This window comes from Chiloscyllium plagiosum, unplaced genomic scaffold (genome assembly GCF_037043375.1).
Source record: "Chiloscyllium plagiosum isolate Xiang-an unplaced genomic scaffold, Cpla_swu_hap1 HiC_scaffold_53X, whole genome shotgun sequence".
In the NCBI taxonomy this organism is placed as follows: Eukaryota; Metazoa; Chordata; class Chondrichthyes; order Orectolobiformes; family Hemiscylliidae; genus Chiloscyllium; species Chiloscyllium plagiosum.
This window is the reverse complement of record NW_028270191.1, coordinates 18422738-18446531: the sequence shown is the minus strand read 5'-3', so window position 1 is coordinate 18446531 and position 23794 is coordinate 18422738. Positions and strand designations below refer to the sequence as shown.

Below are 23794 nucleotides of genomic sequence, written 5' to 3'. Positions count from 1 at the left end.
GGAGGTAAGTTGCTCATCACTGTTGCATTGTAAGAAAGCTAATAAACTTGATTTGACAGCAGTGAAAAGCTCTCAGAAACAATTTTTATTCACTGCCTTTACCTGGAAATACCAGTGGACAGCAAATACAAACAAACAAAGTCAGAGCCAATGGTATTCAGATCAACTGGAGAGTGTCACAAAGTCATGACTGTGACTTTGTAATTACTGGACCTGCGGCTAATGCTAAAATTGCAAATGTTCATTCATAAGTAAATAGGGTTGATTCAGCTTAATAAAACTTGACACTTATAATGAACTGCTTCCATTTCACTCGTACAAGGACAAGAGTTCACAGAATTTAGGTAAGAGGTGCAGGAGGAATACAAGGAAGAATTTGCTTTTTACACAGCAAGTGGTAATAACCTGGAACTTCCTGCCTACGAGGGTGGTGGAAGCTGAATCAAATCAAAAGGGAAATGGATGGGCATTTGGGGGAAATAAGCTTGCAGGGCTATAGGATAGAGTAGGAAATGTGTTGCTGGAAAAGCGCAGCAGGTCAGGCAGCATCCAGGGAACAGGAGAATCGACGTTTCGGGCATAAGCCCTTCTTCAGGAATGAGGAAGGGCTTATGCCCGAAACGTCGATTCTCCTGTTCCCTGGATGCTGTCTGACCTGCTGCGCTTTTCCAGCAACACATTTCCAGCTCTGATCTCCAGCATCTGCAGACCTCACTTTCTCCTATAGGATAGAGTAGGGGAATGGACCTGGCTGGATTATGGTCCGGGAGTCACTATGAACTCCATGATCTCCTGTGTCTCAATGACTCTGGGATTTTAATATGAGAGTAATGTTAGGGTTAGAATTGGTCCATTTTACTCATTACAATCAAACTGCCATCCATTTGTGTTTCTCTCATTCATATCAAACTGCATCATTTAAAGAAAAAAATCAAGATGGCCACCCAGCTGACAGACATCGATTAATGTCACCTGATATCCTCTGTCTCCAAAATATCAGGATGCCCAAAGATACATTCAAGCCCCAAGAATATATGTTTCTGATACTCAGCATGAGGTCATAGAACATAGGACTTGGCAACAGAAGTAGGCCATTCAGCCCATCCAGTCTGCTCCACCATTCAAAGAAATCATGGCTGATCTGATAATCCTCAACTCGGTTTTCCTGCCTTTTCCCTATAACCCTTGATTGCCTTACTGATTAAAAATTAATCTCAGCCTTGACCGTACTTAATGACCCAGCCTCTACAGCCCCCTGTAATAAAGAATTCCACAGATTCATTATCCTCAGAAAAAAATTCCTCCTCATCTCTATCTTAAATCGGCAACCCCTAATTCTGAGATTATGACTTCTGGTCTAGACTCTCCCAAAAGGAGAAATAACTTTTCCACAGCGATCCTGTCAAGTCCCCTAAGAATCTTGTATGTTTCAATAAGGTTGCCTCTCATTCTTCTAAATTCCAATGAGTACATGCCAACCTACTCAATCTCTCCTCATAAAACAATTCCTCATACATGGCATCAGTCTAGTGAACCTTCTCTGGACTGCCTCCAATGCTAGTATATCTTTCTTTCCTTAGATAAGAGGATCAAAACTGTTCACAGTATTCCGGCTGTGGTCTGACTACTGCCTTGTCTAGTTTTAGCGAAATCTCCCTACTTTTATACTCCATTCCCAATTAAATAAAGGCCAACATTCCATTTGCTTTGCCCATGACCCGCTGAACTTGAATGCTAGTTTTTTGTGATTTACGGATGGGGACTCCCAAATTCCTCTGTGCTGCATCTTTCTGCAGTCTTTCCTTTTTTAAATAATATTCAGCTCTTCTCTTCTTCCTGCCAAGAGTGCACAACCTCACACTTTTTTGACATTATATTCTATCTATGGAGGATTTTCCCACTTGCTTAACCTATCTATATCCCTCTGCAGACTGTGTCATCTGCAACACTTGCCTTCCCATCTATTTTTGTGTCATCTGCAAACTCAGCTACAGTACATTCACTTCCTTCATTCAAGTCATTTGTATATATTTATATTATAGTATATAATTCTGCACTGATCCCGTGGTATACCACCAGTTACAAGTTGCCATTCTGAAAATGCACCCGTTATCCTAACTCTCTGTCTTCTATTAGTTAGCCAATCCCTTAACCATGCTAATAAACTACCTCCAACATCACATGCTCTTGCAGCCTAATTTTTGGCACCCTATCAAAACACTTTCTAAAAATCCAAATATATTACATCCACTGCTTCTCCATTATCTATCCTGCTTGTTACCTCCTCAAAGACTTTTAATGAATTTGTCAGGCATGATTTCCCCTTCACAAAACCATGCGGACTGTGTTTGAACATATTATGTACTTTTAAATGCTCTATTACGTCCTTTTTCATACTCTCTAACATTTTCCCAATAATAGACATTAAACTAATTGGTCTATATTTACTGTTTTTTTTGTCTCCTTCCCTTTTTAAATAAAGGTTAAGAAGGTTGGCCTGTAATGGTTTCCCTTCAGGCCCAAATTCTGAAGATTAGGAGGAAGGATGGTAGTGTAGGGGTAATGTCACTAGACTTGTATTCCGGAAGCTCAGGCTGGTCACATTGGTTTAAATCTCACCGTGCAGCTGGTGGAACTTAAATTAATAAATCTGGAATTGAAAGCTAGTCTCTCTATAATGGTGACCATGAAAGGAAATCTGCCATCCTTATCTGGTCTGCCTACGCGTGACTCCAGACCCACAGCAATGTGGTTGACTCTGAAACAGCCAAGCAAAGTCATGAGCAATTAGGTTTGGGCATCAAATGCTGACCTTAGTAGCAAGGCCTACATCCCATGAAAGAATAAAGGTCTTTTAAAAAAAAGTCACAGTACAAGTGACAATCATGATGAAAGAGATTGATAAATACAGCACAGAAAGAGGCCATTAAACCCATTGTGTCTATCCCAACTCTTTGCCAGAGCAATCCAAAACATGACACATATTGTTCCACTTTCTTTCTGGGGCTGTGAACTTTTGTCTGCTTCAGATTGTTATTTAATCTTCATTGAAAAGAGAGATGACAGGTTTGAGGAAATGAACTCTTCTTGGTCTCTCTGGCTTTGCAGTAATCTAGGGAGCTCATATGCCCACTGAATCATTAGGGGAGGCATCTGTATTTTCAACAGTAACTTGTGTAGATGAAGGGGTTAATGAGCTTGATTTTTATTTTAATGAAAGACGTAGACTTCTTCTGAGCTTAAATTTCAATAGCCCTATTACATGATTCTTGGCAGGATATCATCTAGTTATGACTAATGCACTTTATGTACTAAAAAAAATCCGCCCATGCTTTACAAAGGTGCCCTACAGCAACAAATCCAAGGGAATTTCTGAAAAAAAAAATCCACTTTATATAATAGAGATCTCATGTCAAGGCTACAGTAACAGTTCCCATCTCATAGTGACAAAATGAAGGCAGTGTGGTTTTTTTTTTATGGGGCCTCCCATTAGGAGCGATAATCCTGCATTTCTGACCAATCCGTAACAATAATCTCATTCTACTGGAAAAAATCTTCAATAAGGAGACCTCAAGTTCCTACAGCTGAGATATGCGCTGTCAGATCCAAAAATGAACACTGGAGAATGGTCTCTGTTGCCGCTCTCAATCGATACTGACTGCAATGATGTCAATCAAAGGAGAGAAAGGGATGCTGAAGCGTGGTTTTGTTCTTGCCAGAATGGAAAGGATGGGGACCAAAACAAAAATACTTTTTTTCGAGGAATTACACTGGGAATCTCACTGGCATAAATTGCAATCCGTATGAACCACAACTCTTCAAGTTTTCCCAATGAGGGCTGCCATGAGAAGTGTGGCTTGTCAGTGCCCCATGGAAACCATACATTCTCATACGGGCATCTTCAGGAAGTGAACTAGCACCAGCACAAATTTCACAACATGGCACAGCTGGTCTTGTTTTGAAACAGACTTTCAAGATGTGGAGCCACTCCCCCAATAAAAACCCTCTTCCACCCCCTTATCCACACTGGCAATAAAATTTTCACACACGTCTGATTATGTAGCCACGCCATCACTAACAGCACCTATTTACACATCTGAGAAAACACTGGTCTCTGTCTCTGTACCTCTCACCGCTCAGCTGCCACTGAAATCCTCATTCATGCCTTTGTTACCTCAACTATTCCAACATACTCTTAGCTACTCTTCCGCATTCTACCCTGTAAACTTGAGGTCACCCAAAACAGTACTGCTCATGTCTTTGCTTGTACCAAGTCCTGTTTCTCTCTCATCCCTTGGCGCAATGATGTACATTGGTTTCTGGTTGAAGACAGAACAAAAACTTGCATTTCCATGGTGCCATTCTCATCTACTGAATGTCTCAAAGCACTTTACTCCCAAGTGAGTACTGTTGAAATGCAGCCAGTGGTTTTAATATAGAAAAACCTAGATCTTGAAATTCTCATCCTCCTTTTCAAATCTCTCCATGGTCTCTTCCCTCCCTATCTCCGTAATCTTCTCTAAAGCCACAACCATTTGAGATATCTGTCTTCCTCGAATTCTAAGATTTACGCATCCCCAATTCCAATTGGTTGTCAGGACCCTAATTCCCTCCCTAAATCCCTCGACCTCGAGATTTTCCTCCTTTAAGCCACTCTTTAAAACAAAGTTTTGATCATCTTAGAATCACAGAATTCAAACAGTGTGGAAGCAGGCCATTCAGCCCATCGAGTCCACACCGACCTTCTGAAGAGCATCCCACTCAGACCCAGTCCCCCACCCTATCCCAGTAACCCTGCATTTCTCATGGCTACTCCACCCAGCCTAAACATTATAGGCAAATTAATGTGGTCAACTAACCCTCCACATCTTTGGACTGTCTTAATAACTCCTTCTGTGGCTCAGTGCTAAGCTGTGAAGTGCTTTGGGAGGGATATTTTATGACCTGAAAGGCACTATATGAATGTGAGTTTTTGTTGCATAATCTCGAACAAGGACGCTCGTTCTAGCAGTTCCAGGGTCAGTGTTTTTGCACCAAAGTAAAAATTCACCTGGGAACCAGTGCCTTGTTAGGATCCCGACTGAGAGCCACACATACACAATTCAGTTTAAACTCCTGCTTGTTTGATAAGTCATCTGCCAATAGTATGCGCACACAAAGCCCCCACCCCTCCTGTAGTTTAATCATTCATCACTGGCAGACCTGAGAGCTACCGCTACCCTTTCTCAACCAGCTTATGTCACTGACATCTCCAATTGGGGCACAAGGAGCAAAAAAAAATCACTGACAGCTCAAGTGCAGAAAGCCGATCAGAGAAGGGGGCTTCAGTTCGGAAATAATACAGCTATTGTTAGCGGGAAGGGTTCGGAAACCTGCTATCCCGTTAACAGTCAGTGAAAAGAAAAACCTCCGATTTCTCTACTCCAAGTCAGCTGCTCTGCAGAACACAAGGCAAATAAATAACTGCTGTAGCCCTGCAGCCTGGACAGGATACATCTCACCGCCAGTGCCCATCGCTTCACTAACCAGCTGACCTGTGAAAAGTTCTCCACCGATCTGCAACACACACTCCCAGCTCCAAATCACAGAAGCATGACCATTTCCACTAGCCCCACGCCTGCAGCTTTTATGATTCTGGATTTTAAAAAAACTCCACTAAGAAACGGCACGCAACAGTTACCTGCGACACAACTTTTCTCCCTCTGGCCTTCTCGAGAGTCGACATTTTACGACCAGGGTCGCCGGCTTCGTTTTTTTTTGCTTCCTCCGCCCTCCCAGGAAAAAGAAAAGTGAAAACACTGAGGCTCTTTCTGTGGACCAGCACAGAGTGCGTTTGTGAGACTGCTCTGCCACTGATGCACTGCGCGCTCTCGCCCTCTCTCTCTCTCTTCCCTTCAGTCCTTAAGCCTTGCCAAAAAAAACCCTCTGTCCACAGAACCATTACTCTAGCACTCCGTGAAGCCAATGAAAAGCTGTACCTACCTCATACCCTCAAATCTACTTTTACAACAACAACAGAAAACAGACCGGGATAATCATTGATTCGTGCTCTCAGGCACAATCGTTATTTTGTTTGCAGGGTTCAACTCATAAATACTCAGAGCAGCAGCATCTGGGTTTTGTGTTGTATGCAAACGTTTATATTAATTGTGAGATTAAATCTCCCATATGAGAATGGTATAGTTAAGCTCAGGGGAAGTGGGGTTTTATCTGCGTGATTCCACAGTGCCATTCGTGAAGTTCATGCCATGCATTTCGATAGCGTCTTTCCCATCCTCAGTGTCCCAAAATGTTTTACAGTCAATTTTTTGAAGTGTCATCCCCTTTTGTAGGAAATGCAGCCGCCCCAATTTGTGTACAGCAAGCTCCCACGAATAGCAAAGTGGTAATGACCAGATAATCTATTCGTTGTGATGTCAATCGAGGGATAAGAACACCAGAGAGAATTCACAGAATGGTTATGGTGCAGTAAAAGTTCATTCTACAAGGCACAAGTCAGGAGTGTGATGGAACACACCCCGCTTGCCTGGATGGTACAGCTCCAACAACACTCAAGAAGCTTGACACTACCCACAATAAAGCAGCCCACTTGAGTGGATTCACATTCACAAACATCCACTTCCTCCACGATTGATGCTCAGTAGCAGTGGTATGTAGTTTCTATAAGATGCACTGCAAAACATTCACTTGAGCACCTTCCAAACCTGCAACCACTCCATCCAGAAGGACAAGGGCAGCAGATACATGGGAACACCACCCTGTAAGTTCCCATCCTGACTTGGAAATATATCACTGTTCCTTCAGTATTGGTAGGTCAAAATCCTGGAAGGCCCTCCCCAATTGCATTGTGGGTAAACCAATAGCAAATGGACTGCAGCGGTTCAAGATAGCAGTTCACTGCCACCTTCTCAAGGGCAACTAAGAATGGGCAATAAATGCTGGCCCATCCAGTGACATGTGCATGCCATGAGTAGATAAAAAAATTTAAATTCCATCCATTATGCCTGCAGTGTCTCACTGAGAATTTTAATTTTGTGCCAATCTCCCGTTTTTTATCTATAACCTCTGCACATTGTTTCTATTTAAAACAGAATCCAATGTCCTCTTGAATGCCTCAACTGAACCTGTCTCCACCACATTTCCAGGCAATGTATTCCTTATCCTCACTACACATGACGTGAAAAAAGTTTCTTTTCTCACCTCATATTTGCTTCTTTTGCAAAACATTATAAAACTGAGTTCTCAATCTGAGTGAGGACAGTTTCTCCTTTTCTGCTCTGTCTAGACTTGTCATGATTTTGAAATCTGTATCAAATCTCCTCTTAACGTTCTCCTCCCCAAGGAGACCAGTTCCAACTTCTTCAATTGATCCTCATAACTGAAGTGTTACGTCCTTGGAACCAGTCTCATAAACCTCTTCTGCACTGTCTCCAATGCATTCACATCTTTCCCATAGTGTGAGAGCCTCCAGCTGAGGACTAACCAATGTCTTCTGAACTCTATTTATGAAACCTAGGATACTGTATGACCTGTATTAACAGGTCAATTACTTGTTCTGCCACCTTTAATAGCTTATGTACAAATACAGTACACCCAGGTCTCTCTGCTGCTGCACACCCTTTAGAGCAATATCTTTTATTTTATACTGTCTCTGTGTTCTTTGGAACAAAATGTATCACCTCATGCTTTCTGCATTGAACTTCATCTGTCACCTGCTCAGCTCACCAATCCTTTGAAGTCCTACACCATCCTCCTCACAGATTACAGTTTATTTCTTCTGGATAATTCCATGAGATTTTCTATGTCCACTTGAGAGGGCAGACAAGCCATCGGTTTAACTCTTCACAGAAAATTTGGCACTCTGATTAGTGCAGCCCACCCTCAGTATTGCACTAGAATGTTAGCCTTGATTTTTGTGTGCAAGTCCTGGATCAGGACTCAATTCTACAACCTTCTGACTCAATGGCAAGTGTGCTGTCCACCCAGGCATGGCTGGTAACTGATATATAACAGACTAGAGTGTTTACAAGAACTACATGGTGGTTCAGTGATTAGCAGTGCTGCTGCATAGCACTAGGGACCTGGATTCGATTCCACTCTTGGGTGACTGTCTGTGTGGAATATGTACATTCTCCCCGTGTCTGTGGGGGTTTCCTCCAGGTGCTCTAGTTTCCTCTCACAGTCCAAAGATGTGCTGGCTAGGTAGATTAGCCATGGACAGTGCAGGGATAGGATAATGGGGTGGGTTTGAATGGGATGCCCTTCAGAAGATCAGTGTGGATCTGAAAGGCCAAATGGCCTGCTTCCACACTGTGGGGATTCTCTGAGTTTTGCCTCATCCCAGAACAGTCCTGAGGGATTGAGTCCATGTTGAAAAAGTCCTCTTTGACTTTCAGGAGTATCAACATCACAGAAACTTCTACCACCAAACATCTTGTGGATCAGCACTGACCAGAAGCTCATCTGGATATGCCATAGCAATATTGCAACTGAAAGGGGAAGGCTGCAATGAGCAACTCACCTTCTGAAGCATCAAAGTCTGTCCACTATCCACATGAAACAAGTCAGGAGTGTGATGGAATACTCTCCACTCCTTTCAATGGGCACAACTCCAACAATACTTAGGTAGCTCCACACCTTCCAGAACAGTGTTGCTTTTTCAATCAGACTACAAATTACTGAGCTCAATATTCACTCCATCCTACACTGGAGCTCCTTGCCTGCTGTGTGTTTGATCTACAGGATGCGCTGTTGCAATTTTTCAAAATTCAAAACTTGCCAGCAACGCTAAATAAGTTCAACGGCATCTGGCACAAAAAAAGTCCTCTTTGTTAGCACCACAACCACCACTTTCAACATTCACTCTGTCCACTCGTGTTGTATTATGGCAGCAGTATGTAACGTCAACAAGATACAAGGCAGTAGTTCACCAAGGCTCCTGAGAAAAGACCTTCCAAACCCATGACCTCTACCAGCTAGAAGGACAAGGGCAGCAGATACATGGGAACACCACCACCTTCAAGTTCCCTGCCAAGCCACTCACCATCCTGACTTGGAAATATATCGCTGCTCCTTCACTGTCACTGGGTCAAAGTCCTAGAACCCTTTGCTAACAGCATAGTGGGTAAACCTCCACCCGAGGACTGCAGCAATTCAAGAGGCGACTTCATCATCTTCTCCAGGGAAGATGGAATGGAAAATAAATGGGGGCCTGGCTAATGACACTCACATCCCATGAATGAATAAACAAAGTCTTCCTCTGCCCACAGAGCTTGGTGTCATCAGCAAATTCAATACAAATTCAGCCAGCTTGTTCTGAACTATTTTAAATATTATAAATAGTAAGTGTCATTTTGGGAAATAATATTTAAGTTTGTTTATATTTTGAACATGAATTACAGCTAAGACAGTTACCAAGGTGCAAAGGTAACGTGTTACAACAATTCAAATTTCCTGAAACAATTCATTTGCAATCAATGCTAGGGTAGTAGGACAGATGCCCATATAGGATAAATAGGCAAAGTCTTTTCCCTGGGGTGGGGAAGTCCAGAGCTAGAGGGCATAGGTTTAGGGTGAGACGGGAAAGATATAAAAGAGACCTAAGGGGCACTTTTTTCACGCAGAGGGTGGTACATGTATGGAATGAGCTGCCAGAGGAAGTGGTGGAGGCTAGTACAACATTTAAAAGGCATCTGGATGGGTGTATGAATAGGAAGGGTTTGGAGGGATACGGGCCGGGTACTGGCAGGTGGGACTAGATTGGGTTGGGATATCTGGTCCGCATGGACGAGTTGAACTGAAGGGTCTGTTTCCGTGCTGTACATCTCTATGACTCTATGACTCTATTTCATAGAATCCCGGCAGTGTAGAAAGAGGCCATTCAGCCCACATTGGCCCTCCAAAGAGCATCCCAACTCCTCACACAATAACCCTGCAGTTACCATTGCTAGTCCACCTAGCCCACACACTATGGGCAATTTAGCACAGCCAATCCACTGAACCTTTGGACTGTGGGAGGAAACCAAGGAGAATATGCAAACTCCACACAGTCACCTGAGGTTGGAATAAAACCCAGGTCCCCAGTGCTGTGAGGCAACAGTGCTAACCACTGTGCCACCTCCTATTGAGTGTTCCAGCAACTAGGAGCACAGTTCTGACCCCAACATTACAAAAAGAGTATATAGACGTGGGAGAAGGTTAAAAACAAGATTCACAAGAATAATCCCAGAACTGAAAGGTTATACTTATCAGGAAAGACTGAAAAGATAGCGGCTCTTTTCCCTAGAGAATAAAGGCTGAGGGGCTTGACCTGATATTTAAAAAAACTCAAAGATTACAAGACGGTTTTGATAGGATTGACATGCAAATTTTGGGGGGGACAATCAGAAAATGAGATGAGAGTCCAGAGACAGTATGTTCCTGTGAAGGGCAAGGCTCGTAGGTTTGGGAATGCTGGATGACTAGAGAAATTGAGGTTTTGGTCAGGAATAAGAAGGAAGCGTATGTCAGATTAGATTAGATTACAGTGTGGAAACAGGCCCTTCGGCCCAACAAGTCCACACCGACCCACAACCCACCCATACATTTACCCCTTACCTAACACTACGGGCAATTTAGTATGGCCAATTCACCTGACCTGCACATCTTTGGACTGTGGGAGGAAACCGGAGCACCCGGAGGAAACCCACACAGAAACTGGGAGAACGTGCAAACTCCACACAGTCAGTCGCCTGAGGCGGGAAGTGAATCCAGGTCTCTGGCGCTGTGAGGCAGCAGTGCTAACCACTGTGCCACCGTGCCGTCAGGTACAGACAACAGAGATCGAGTGATTCCTGAGAAGAGTATAAGAGCAGTAGGAGTATACTTTAAGAGGGAAATCAGGAGGGCAAAAAGGGGACATGACATAGCTTTGACAAATAGGGTTAAGGAGAATCCAAAGGAATTCTACAAATACATTAAGGACAAAAGGGTAACTAGGGAGAGAATAGAGCCCCTTAAAGATCAGCAAGGCCGCCTATACGTGGAACTGCAGGAGATTGGGGAGATACTAAATGAGTATTCTGCATCAGTGTTTACTGTGGAGAAGGATATGGAAGATATAGGACATGGGGAAATAAATAGCGACATCTTGAAAAATGTCCATATTACAGAGGGTGGTGGTGCTGGACGGCTTAAAAAGTATAAAGGCAGATAAATCCCTGGGAAAGGATCAGGTGCACCTTAGAATTCTGTGGGAAGCTAGGGAAGAGTTTGCTGGGTTCCTTGCTGAGATATTTGGATCATCGATAGCCATAGGTGAGGTGCTGGAAGACTGGAGTTAGCTAATGTGGTGCCACTGTTTAAGAAAGGTGGTAAGTAAAAGCCAAGGAGGTTGGAGGGAATCCTCAAGGACAGGATTTACATGTATTTGGAAAGGCAAGGAATGATTAGGGATACTCAGCATGACTTTGTGCATGGGAAATCGTGTCTCATGAACGTGATTGAATTTTTTGAAGAAGTAACAAAGAGGATTGATGAGGGCAGAGCAATGGATGTGATGTACTGAATAGCTGCCAGCTACCAGCTCTCTTTAGTTGCCACCTCAGATGCCCTGGAGAAGGTAGTAACAAGCTACTCCTTGAACTGCAGTCATCTGTGTGGTGTAGGTACACCCACAGTGCTGTGAGGAAGGGAATTCCTGGATATTGGCTCTGTGAGTGAAGGAACAGGAAATAGCTCTAAGTCAGATTGGAGGCACAATCAACTGGAGGCAACTTTGGCCACTGATGGACAACTCTTAGCAGTTGTTTTGGCACTCACACTGGCAGGAGCCTGGCACCAGCTCAACCTCTGGGCAGCCATGATGGAGAAAAGCAAAAACCATTCTTGATAAATTGTTTCCCTCATTGAATCTAAATGAACAGTGGGCTAGGCCTATCCCAGCCACTTAAGGCAAAAGAACAATGAGAAAACGTTGGGAGTTCCTGGGTTGCTGAGTTCCTGTAAAGTGATTCAATTCTGACAGGTTCCTGTTGTGTGTCAGGAGTTAATAAATACCACAGTTTACACAAACTCCTGTCAGAGGCAGCAGCTGCCAGTACACCGAGTGAATCCAGGGATGTGTGTTTATAGATCTTGAAATATTTTTAGCAGAACATTACATAACGTCATTCAAACATTCTGCATTTTAGAGAGCCAGGATTCTTTGCAGTTTCCCTCTTGGTCTACCTGGGTTCTCCCTTAAAGCTGTTCACTCTACAAAGCTTGTGTGGCACTTCAAGATGTAGCTCATCATTATCTTAAAATGCTCAGAGGTGAAATGCAAAGACAGCTAGTTTTGTCAAATCTTTCTAAGCTTGTGTACAAATATAGCAGTCAGCTCACAGAACAGAGTGCTTTTCATTTCATATTTGACCATTATATTCAGATACTGAGGAGGGAAAGTCCAAAACAGACACTGAATCTGAGAAAGGAAAATATGACCCTTCATGATTTGTCACCTGACATTCTCCAGTTTCATTTGATCGGATACTGTTCTTTATTTCAAACGTGAGTAGTCAAAGACTGTTTGAATTTTATTAACTCCTCTCTTCTTTTCAACTTATGTATCATCATATTTAACTCAGTCCACTCAGCCCATTGAACCTGCTCTGCCACTCAATAACATTAGGGCTGATCTTGTACCTCAGCTTTGCCTTCTTGTATTAGCCTCATCATCTTTGATAACCATCTGTCGACCTCCATTTTGAAAGCATAAACTGTGTCGTAGAGGAATGCCGTCACAGACTTCTCAATTCAAGTCCCACTCCAAGGCTTGTTTGCAAAAATCCAGCTGCAGTGCCGGACTGAGGGAATGTTGTAACTGTCGGAGGTAGATGAGACATTAAACCAAGCCCCAGTCTGCCTCTTTTGGTGCACGGAGAAGATTCCACGGTAATATTTTAAAGATGAGCCTGGCAGTTCTTCCTAGTGCCCTGCCAAATATTTATCCCTCATTCGACACCATGAAGAAAAGATTATCTGGTCCATATCACATTGTTTTTGGGGGAGCTTACTGTGTGTAAATTGGCTGCCATGTTTCTCACATTTTAACATTGATGACATTTCAAAAGTACTTCAATGGTGTGAAGCACCTCAAAAATATCTGGTGGTCATGAAAGGCTCTATAGAAATGCATTTATGTCTTTATGTATTAAACGACTGAACCCTTTGAAGTAGACAGATCCAAAGGTTCACAAATGCCTGCATGAAGAAATATTTCCATATTACAGTTTGAAGTAATCAACCCCTTTTCCTGAGATTGTGACCTCTCACTCCCTCCCCCTGACCCTTGTTCCATATACCCCAGCCAGGTGAAGCAGCTCCCATTATCTTACATGTGTGGTTCATTTCATTGAGATGCCTAAGTGAAGGCCCATGCAACAAGCTTGAAAAACGCAGAGGAGACAATGAGGTAAATTGAGAAGCAATCATTTGGTGAGAACGAGCTCATAGATTCGAGCGAGAAGAGAAACCAGGGAAGAGGAAGATCAAGGATGGGAAAAGATTCCAAAATCCCAATGTAGTGGAAGATGAGGCAGAGATAACAGTTGATACATGAAAGCTTTGTAACTTCACAGCACTAATGTTTGTTTTAATTAATGTTAGTTTGTGAAGTGTGGCCAAAACTCTCTTGCATTGTTCTTAGATGTGGGCTTTATTTTATTTATGCCTCATTATCAGCCGCATGAGGAAAGAGAACATATTACGGTAAATTGTTTTCCATATTTTCTTCCTTTTAAGGTTCCTCTCTGCATTTTATTCTCTAAATAAACAAACTTGGATGTTTGAACAAGATTAAAAATGATGGGAATGTTGGAAAAGGTTGAGAGCTGTGGGTTAGGTCACTGTCCTTTCACCCCTGAGGCCTGCATTTAAATCAATACCAGGCTGACGGGGTCAAAATGCATCACTTGGCTGTTGGCTATAAGGGTCCTACGATACACAAACGTGGACAGTCTCCATCTAACAACAGGTGTGAGTTTACAGCACAAATAATCATTCAGTAAGGAGGAAGACTGCTGTGAGAGACGGATTGCTTGATAGGGGAGCACACCTTTCAGCATAAGTGGAGCAAAAGTGTGTCCTATTGATTCAGGTTAAAAGCAGTGTGAGCCCCAAAGTAATGTATACCTGATTAGATTAGATTAGATTACTTTACAGTGTGGAAACAGGCCCTTCGGCCCAACAAGTCCACACCGACCCGCCGAAGCGTAACCCACCCATACCCCTACATTTACCCCTTACCTAGCACTACGGGCAATTTAGCATGGCCAATTCACCTGACCTGCACATCTTTGGACTGTGGGAGGAAACCGGAGCACCCGGAGGAAACCCACGCAGACACGGGGAGAAGGTGCAAACTCCACACAGTCAGTCGCCTGAGGCGGGAATTGAACCCGGGTCTCTGGTGCTGCGAGGCAGCAGTGCTAACCACTGTGCCACCGTGCCGCCCACGGGCACATGGAGTACATGATGCCAACACTGAGTGTCTACCCACAATGCTGAACACTGCCCCCTCTTTCTCCTGAGAACAAATTTCACCAAAAATAACAATAAAAAAAAACATTTACTTGTTCTTGGGGTGAGAATAGGATTTATTATCCATCTTGAGTTGCCCCAAGGAGTTGAATAGTGGCACAGAGAGGGGCCAAGGTAGAACTCTGAACTTTGACCTCTCGGTCACTGTGGCCACAAGATGACTCTACCCAAACTGAAAATGGAGAAGAACATTTAAGGATGTGTTGTTACCGCACTTCACTGTTTCAGATAAGTTAGTTTTGAGGAAACTGGCAAACTGTGCCCAACAGGCCAACCATGAAAACATGTGACACCATGTGATAGAGTTGGTACCTCAGACAAAGTCCCAATTAAAAGTCTCACATTGCTATTGATGAAATGAAGCAAACAAGCTGCCCATTCAAACAAACCAGCCCCTCCCAAAAAGAAAGTAACAGACATTTAACGACTATTCCGGTTTCTAGTGTTGGCTGCTGTGACTGTTACCTGAACATCACTTTTAAAAGCAGAAGTCTGCTGAGCACCGGTTTCTGGTTGGCATCAGTCCAAAGGGAGCATTTTCTGCCCGTGGCAATTTTCACTCTGATGTGCATCCTTGGAAGCGCTGACAAATGTGGGAGACAGTGGTTCACTGCTGCCGACATTGCCAAGATTATCCGAGTGCTGCATTTCATGATTGGAGCACTTTCCGGGCTGTTTCAGCTGCCTCAAAGTTCAAATGAACACCGTTCTCCAATCAAAGATGCTCTGCCTCCCATACAACTGAGCAACATAGTGTATGAATTTCAGTGTTAGTCTGATGCCGGTAATGTGGGCTGTACGAATTGGCTGATTGAATCAATCAGCGTGTTGCTGTGGTTGGTAACAATAGGCAGAGAATAGACGGTGCTCAAACAGCCCACTGTAGTAGAAGCCAAAACATCTACTGTTTAGATATGATTCTGTCACTGAGGGGCACTTACTGACCAGTACCAAGTGCGCTAATAGCTACACAAATAACCAACTGAAGATAAATCAGTCAAGCTTGTAATGCTGCTCATTTAATTTTGGTAGAAATGATATATATTCATACGCAGGAACCCATTGTCTACAAAGTAAGGAATATGTTCAAGCTTTGTGCCATCTTTTAAATACTCAGACGTTTGGGGAACCTATAGTTCTCTGTTGCTTTCTCTATGGCAGTGCCTCGTCCAATTAACCAACATCTTACTCTCCTGTGTATAAATTTCTGTTATCGTTTGAAATGTGGCATCCTTGCAGTTGTCCTGATGAGTGCAAGAGAAAAACTTAAGAAATATAGTCTCTTTTCAGCCATAAAAAATATTGTACAGTTTTTTGTTAACATTACAATGTATTCTTGACATTTAAAAACAGGGAGCCAGGCTATTCTGATGGTGGCCATTGACTTTTACTGACTTGTTCACCTGCTCCTTTTAAGCTGAGGTTCAGTAATCTCACTTGCACGAGGCATGGTTTTGCATTTTGTTTTCTCCATTGAACTGCAACTACCCACCCTGTTCATCTACCAACATCCTCCTCTAAACTTTCACAATCCCCGGCATAATCTACCACCACAGCAATTTGGTTCTAATAATAAATTCCAAAATTGTTTCCAATTTTGGTTTCTAATTCTAGCCCTTTGGTGAATCTGATAAATAAGAGGAGTTCCAACAGAGACCCTTGTGGGACACCACTCAAAGCATCTTTCCAGTTCAATATACTATTTCTATGCCAACCCTTTCCTTTTTAGCCTCCAACCAGTGTGACCATATACCCTTTAATTCCTGGTAGCTGAGTAAATGGCAAGGACTTGAGAAAATAAACGCATACACTCTTCCAATTCCATAATCTTTGAGTCCTCCATTTTCTTTTATTCTTTCCCTTTGCTCCTCTCATTGTATCATTTTGTTTCCCTCTCCCAATTTTCAGTCTTGGCTCTTATTGCCCAAGGGATTATCCAGTTAGAAGTTAGGAGAGAATAAATGGCTTCAAGTTTCTTCAGTAGCACCTTCCAAACCCGAGACTACCATCTGGAAGGATAACAACAACGGATGCATGAAGACACCACCATGTAAGTCACTCACCATCCTAACTTAGAAATATATCACTGCTCCTGCATTGCAGCAGTTCAAGATGGTAGCTCACCACCACCTTCTCAGGAGCAAATAGGAATAGGCCACAAATGCTAGTCTAGCCAGCAACTCTCACATATGATGAAAGGATTTTTTTAAAAAGCCAGACGTAGAAATCACAGCAAAATTGCAACCTCATGATCTATTGAATCTGCATTGCTCTCTGACCCCTACACTCCAACAGCTGTGTGTGTATTCCAGTTCCTGTAATGCAGCAGTGATGCTTGCAGGTTTGCAAGTTTAATATCAGTTTGATTTAATTCTGTCCATTGTTTCCCTGTTGAACATGCTTGTTTGTTTTTCTTACAACATGATTGTTACTTGTTTACATGTTGTCAAATTCATTGCAGTGTATATATGGATTTTTCAATGTAAGTCACATTGTAATTCAACCTTGACACTGCAACCAAGTTTCTGAAATAAATACTATCACTAATATGTACTTAAACAGCCCACTTAAGCAATCAGGCCTCACATAATGTGGTGTACTGGTTCCCACCCCCAGGTTGATTAAAATCTTACAGACTTTTCTTTAGCCATATTTCAGTCACTTTTTGTCTTTTCACAGGTAACTTTGTGGGTCATTTTCTCACACCTCATTTGTTTGTTCCAGGCTTGGCAACTCTCCCATTTTGCCCATTCAGACTCATTTTTGCAGAACATGACTGCACTTCTAAAAGTGGACTTGTTGGGCCGAAGGGCCTGTTTCGATACTGTAGGGAATCTAATCTAATCTAAATGTTGATCTGCCTCCCTGACAGTTCAAAAATAGTATCTCAAAGGAGCCAACAGTCCCATTGCAGCATTGAATACTCCAGGAGTTACATTTTGACCAAGCCCATTGAGCATGTACTGCGCATTTCATGGCTTTTGAGAACATGATACAGAACACAAAGGTCAAGAATATAAACCGTAAATTCAAACAAAATCACTGTTCACATTTGTGCAGCAGGAAGAACAGCTTCAGCACAAATTAGCCAAGCTGAGTTAAGGGATCGGAGATGTTGATTTTTTTTTTGCCTGAACTGTCTGCCACCCAGTTCTGCTTTAGCTGCATGTTAAAAGAGAGCAATGCAAAGTGAACACAAAACAGTTCAGGACATTGAATGTCTTTGACAGAAACAGCCATTGCTGCCTCCTGACAAACCCCAGCGAACTAGTTATGTTGTTATCGAGAAAAAGCACTGTGGTCATTGTCTAATTCACCCACCTGCACAAAAGCAAGATGATCCTGAGCAGCTGGCCGCAATTGCTTTGGTATCTTAGGTGATTGTTCTGCTACAATTAAGCCTCAAATTCTTCCTCTTCTGATTGAAACATTTAATCCTGCACATGTGTGAGACTAAAAAGAGCTTTTCCACCGACCTAGACAATCCAAATTGAATGATAGCCGTCGGTTCCTTGGAAACTCAGCTCACTGAGTGTAATTAATGTGAGCTAACGCTCAACATATTTGCCACATGCACAGACTGGGCACGATGCCAGGCTGAACCTAAAACAGGCAACTGTTCAGGGGTACTTTAAGCTGTTTGTACCACAGTAATGCATTCTCCCTCCATCACACAGCGAGCACCTGTCAGACAGGAAAGCTAACAGCCAAACGTTTACTCTGTAACATTTATTCCTTGTACAGATAATTGCAAGAGTCTAAGCTCAAACGATTCATGTACCCATGTTCCCATTCTCTCTTTCTGCCCCCACATTTCCTACCAATCTCACTCACCATTTGCCAAAACGTAAGCACAGGTGTAAACAGGCAAGGGAAACTCATGCCTTTTTAAGCTTGAAAGTTTCAGGCTATCTATCCAGCATTTAGGCACAGTAGCCTTTTCTGGTGCACTATATCTGAAATCAGTAGAACTGACAAAAGGCTGAGCAGAAATTTAGACACAAATTGCATTCAGCACAAACAGAGTTTCCACCATCTTTCATGCTGGGCTAGAACTCACCATGTCAGGAGCCTGCCCTGCCCATGAAAATACCCCCCCCCCACCCTGACTGAATTAATTACCACGGCATGGTTCTGCCAATTGCGTTTATTTGCGCACCATTGTGAATGTTCCAAAATTAATTTAGTTCTTTTAGTCGCAAGCACACTAATTGTAGACATTTTAAAAGCTGTTAAATTGAACATTTTTGTAATTCACTGAGCAATTGACTATTTCTCCCACAGAGATTGGCTCTGTAAATATTTTTAAAAGTCACTTTTAAAGATTAAAAAGTGAGTCACAGGTGATGAATTATTAAAAGTTATTTTGTGGCTAACCCATTTTCAGCTATCATACAATAAACTACAATGTGTTAAAGACAAAAGCCTCTCCTTGTTAGACGACCAAGTGGTTTTCCTCGAGCACACTAGACCAAACAGATTCTGTAGACCCTACCTGGTTACCATTTTTAAATACATCAAAAATATTTTTGAAAGCCAAACTCGACTTACAGAAAAACATCCTTCTAAAACATTGAAACATGCACAAAGAATTCTGGAGGAACTCAGCAGATTTGGTAGCATCTGTGGAGAGAGAAACACAGTTATTGTTTTGAGTCCGGTAGGACTCTTCTTCAGGTCTTTCTCTGTTCACAGGTGCAGCCAGACCTGCTGAGTTTTTCCAGCATTCTCGGTGTTTGTTTCAGATTTCTAGCATCCACCGGATTGTGCCTTTATTCTAAAAGTTGACTGAGCCAGTTTGAGTTAGATTTTGCTTTGCATTAATTTCCTGAGCCTAGGGGAGAGCCATTATAATGAGCTGCAATGTGTTCCAGTGTGATAGATGACCATAAACAACAAGGAGAATCAAAATGAAATGACGTATTTGTCAAACTTGCACCCGAGTTGACTCCATGTTTTATGCCGCTGGTATCTGTTATACTGAGCAGTTTTACCCCGCCCCTGTTTTAAGACAGGTCCTCACCACTGCTGCTCCTGTTGTATGAGCTCTCTGGTAGACTTGCTGCCTCTTTCCAGGTAGGGTCTACAGAATCTGTTTGGTCTAGTGTGCTCGAGGAAAACCACTTGGTCGTCTAACAAGGAGAGGCTTTTGTCTTTAACACATTGTAGTTTATTGTATGATAGCAACTGGATACAAGTTACACTGATGTGATCAACGTAGTTACACAGACTATGAGGAAGACCCAGACAGCAGATCTCACTCCTCAATCCTGACCTGTTCTCCCACCAACTCAATATGACATCCTCACAGTGGCTGGTGCTTCAGACACTCCCCAGAGTTAACTTTTTCCGACCCTGACACTGTTTCACAATAACTCCAACCAGAGTCCATCTTCCCCACACTGCTTGTTTCCCTTGTTGGGGAGTCCAAAACAATTGGGATGCCATTTACAAAAAAGGGGTCTCCCATTTAAAATATAGAGAGAAGAAGAATTTTTCTTTTCAGTGTCATTAGTCTGTGGAATCCTCTTCTCCAGGGTGCAGTGGAAGCCGGATCCTTGAATATTTTAAGACAAAGGTAAATAGAATCATGACCGTAAAGGCAGTCAAAAGGTATGGCGACCGGCAGGAAAGTGGAGTTGAGGCCACAGTCAGATCAACTATGATTTTATTGAATGGCAGTTCAGGATCAAGTGGCTGAATGGCCTGCTTCTACTGCTTATTCTTGGTTCTTAATACCTTCAGAGGGGAAAAGCTCAGAATGGTGACGAATTAAGAGAAATTTCATTGCTATCACACACCAGGACAGGAAATCTCTGAAACATTAACCATTGCAAGTGCATTTATCAGGATAGAAGATTGAGGAACATTTGGAATGCTATATAGCAGAGACAGTATCTCAAGAAACCAGTCAGTGAAAGGCTGATTTGGTCTGACTTGCAACTGTAGATTTTGCAGCACTTTCCAAACTGCCAACCTTCCTCAGCACACATCACTGAGTGCCCTCAGGCTGTGCTTACTGAAAGCAAATGGGGCTCTGCGTTCTTAAGGGGTCAGACCACTTAACAAAGCTTACCCCTCCCCAACCTTCAAAGCAGATTGGGCATGACATGGGAGAATGCAAAAAAGTTGAATTTGGTGAAGTTTCATAAATGACTACATAGGGGAGCCACACATAGATATACTAAGGTCAGTGGCAGTTGAAAGAAGCAGAATTCAGTGTTATTAAAAAATGAGTTGGGGTGAAGAGGATTCAGCATTACAGATGTCCGTGGAGTACTGTGCTCTTTCCTGACAGTGCCATCAAGCTTCAGCCAATCAATGCGATCATGGCTGATCTTTGATCTCAGTTCCCCTTTCCTGCACTACCTCTTGATTCCTGTAGTGTGTAAAAATGTATCACTGTCTGTGTTCAATAGACTCAACCACAGGGCAGCTGCAACTCTCAGGACACACAAATTTGAGTGAAGAAAACAAAACCCCACGTACAAAGTATAAACCATACTACTAATGTCCTTCATATGTCCAGCGTTCACCTAGGAGTGCTTCCTGACTCATAAACTGCCAAGGCCAAAAGGAATCCACCCACCTAAAGTACATGAACATGTTTCTGCACCCACTGGTTTCACTTTTAGGTGCTTCCACTGAATTTGATGGAAAGAGATTCATGTGGGTTAGAAACCCAGCAGCAGGACCCCTGCGGTTCTCCCGCTCCCAAACTGAGCGTTGCACCCACACTGCGGGCGACATTCCAGCCCACCTGAGTTTTACTGCGCCACATGTTAAACCCTGGGGCTCCTTTGCTTCTTTCCCTCTCCTTAGAAGAGACAGCTGCCCAGAGCAACCCTGCGACACCCATTCACAGGAGCCGGTAGGAGCACTAACTGCACAACCATCCACTTCTAATCTTTCTTACGCGGAATTTTGTCCAGCCTTTTTACAGTTAGCTGACACCTCCTCAAGTACTATAGCTGGAAGTCCATCTCCAGGACATGTGACAGGGAGATACAGTTCTACACGTCAGTTTTTTTTATTTTCGTGACTGAATACTTCACCTTCATTCCAGGAAGGAGAACATAAATATTTTTAAGACTGCAAACTTTGAACCTGGCAGTCAGAACCCAAACAGAGAATACAACCTACTGTAAATATACAAGCTTTCTTTCAAGCGATATATATGGAACATTCAGTCACAGAAAAAACAACAACTATTTTTAGTTGGAGATTAGTTTTCTTGGAAGTATGAGACCTAGCAGATACTCAGATTAATATGGTTCACTAGACAGGTTTTTAGACAAAGGGATTGTCCTATCAGGACAGACTGAGTAGACCAGGCCTATATTCCCTAAAGTTTAGAAGAAATAGTTTTTTTGTCCCCCAGGGATCTGAGTATCTATGCCTAGGCCAATATTTATTGACCATTTATTGACCAGGGCAGCACAGGTGGCTCAGTGGTTAGCACTGCTACCTCACAGGGATCCAAGTTTGATTCCAGCCTCGGGTGACTGACTGTGTGGAGTTTACACATTCTCCTCGTGTCTGCGTGGGTTTCCTCCAGGTGCTCCGGTTGCCTCCCACAGTCCAAAGACGTGCAGGTTAGGTGAACTGGCCATGCTAAATTGCCCATAGTGTCCAGGGATATGCAGGCTAGGTGGGTTTGCCATGAGAAATGCAGGGTTACAGGGAAAGGGTAGGGCTGTGAATCCTAGTGGGATTCTCTTCAGAGGGTCAGTGTGGACTTGATAGGCAGAATAGCCTGCTTCCATACTGTAAGGATTCGATGATTCTACCCCCAGTTGCCCTGAAGAGGGTGAAAGTGAGCTGCCTTCTTCAATGGCAGTGGTGTAGGTAGACTCACAGTGTTGTCAGGGAGGAAGTTCCAGGATTTTGACCCAGCAACACTGAAGGAACGGCAATATGTTTCCAAGTCATGATGGTAAGGGGCCTGGAGGGGAACTTGCAGGGGTTGGTGTTCCCATCTATCAGCTGTCCTAGTCCTTCTAGATGGTAGAGGTTATGGGTTTGCAAGGAGATTTGGTGATTTGCTGCAGCGTGTCTTGTAGATGGTCACTCCTTGTAGCTTAATCAATGGAGTCCAGGTCTCATTCTGGCAAATCCACGATGTACTCCTTCCAAGGCCAATCTATTCTTCCGAAGATGGAGAGCCTAGAGCTGCTCACAGTTACTCAAGGTATGGTATAACCAGGCTTTGCATAGGTGCAGCTTAACATCTACCTGTCTTGTATTCTAGACTTTGAGATATCATGACCAGCAGTCCATTAGCTGTTTCGATTCTTTTCTGTACCTAGTTGGGATCTCATCTTATGATCTGTGTACCTACTGCCGAGTCTTATTAGCCCTTTACTGTTTTTAGCTTTTGATCATTTAGAGACAATGTCCTGTTCTATCGTTTTTAGCTCCAAAGTGAATGAATTCACATTTGCCTACATTCAAATCCATTTGTCACAGTTTTGCCCATTCACTGAATCTCTTCATATCCGTATGTAATTTTATACTTACATCTACATTGTTTACAATGTCAACTGTCTTTGTGCCTTTGGGAGACTTGTACATGTGGCTTCCTATCCTATTATCCAAGCCATTAATAAATATGATGAATAGTTGTTGCCCTGGCACACACCTTTGCAAGACACCATTTGCCACATCCTGCCAATTCGAGGACTCCCCTATTATCCATACTCTCTGTTTCCCGCCTGCCACACAGCTAGTTGCTGAACTATGTGAATAATGTGCCTTCAATTCAGTGAGTGCTGAGGTTCACTACAGCAGTGGTTCACAATCGCTTCAGTATCATGGCGCACTGCAATGACACAAACAATTCCACTTTTATCAAACCACCTGGACAGTATCAGAAATCTTCGGCACTTGTATGTGTGCAGTCGATCAGGGCACTTGGTGTCAGCCTTCAGTAAGGGATACTGGGGTTCCGGAGGAGATCGAAAGCACAGACGCTGCCTCAACGCTCAGGTAAAGTGACGCTGCTTCCTGAAAAGCTTGTGGCACCTTTCATACCTTGTTGCAGCACACTGGTTCAAAACCACTGCACTAGAAGATCCCTTCTGGGGAGATGCACTACAGAGAGGGCCTTGTCTCCAGGAAGGGACACTCTATGGCATGCCCGGTAAAGAATATAGGGTACAAATGGCCTGAATAGTGTTCACAGAGCAAACTGATGTGAGCTTCATGTAGCCGTATCATGCTGTCAGGAGTCAGT

General features: G+C 43.1%; 1 protein-coding gene across 4 annotated transcripts in view; it reads right to left on the bottom strand.

The window, feature by feature from the left end:
- LOC122543325 (tensin-2-like) overlaps window positions 1-23794 on the bottom strand; it is a 273742-nt gene that overhangs the window by 189497 nt on the left and 60451 nt on the right. Inside the window, exon 1 of one of the 4 annotated variants that reach the window (XM_043681855.2) lies at window positions 5681-5852. The exons of the other annotated variants lie outside the window; for them this stretch is intronic. Coding sequence (XP_043537790.2) covers window positions 5681-5725 — 45 coding nt within the window. The 5' untranslated portion in view covers window positions 5726-5852. Of the gene's footprint in view, window positions 1-5680; window positions 5853-23794 lie in introns of those variants that run through there. 4 annotated transcript variants of the gene reach the window in all.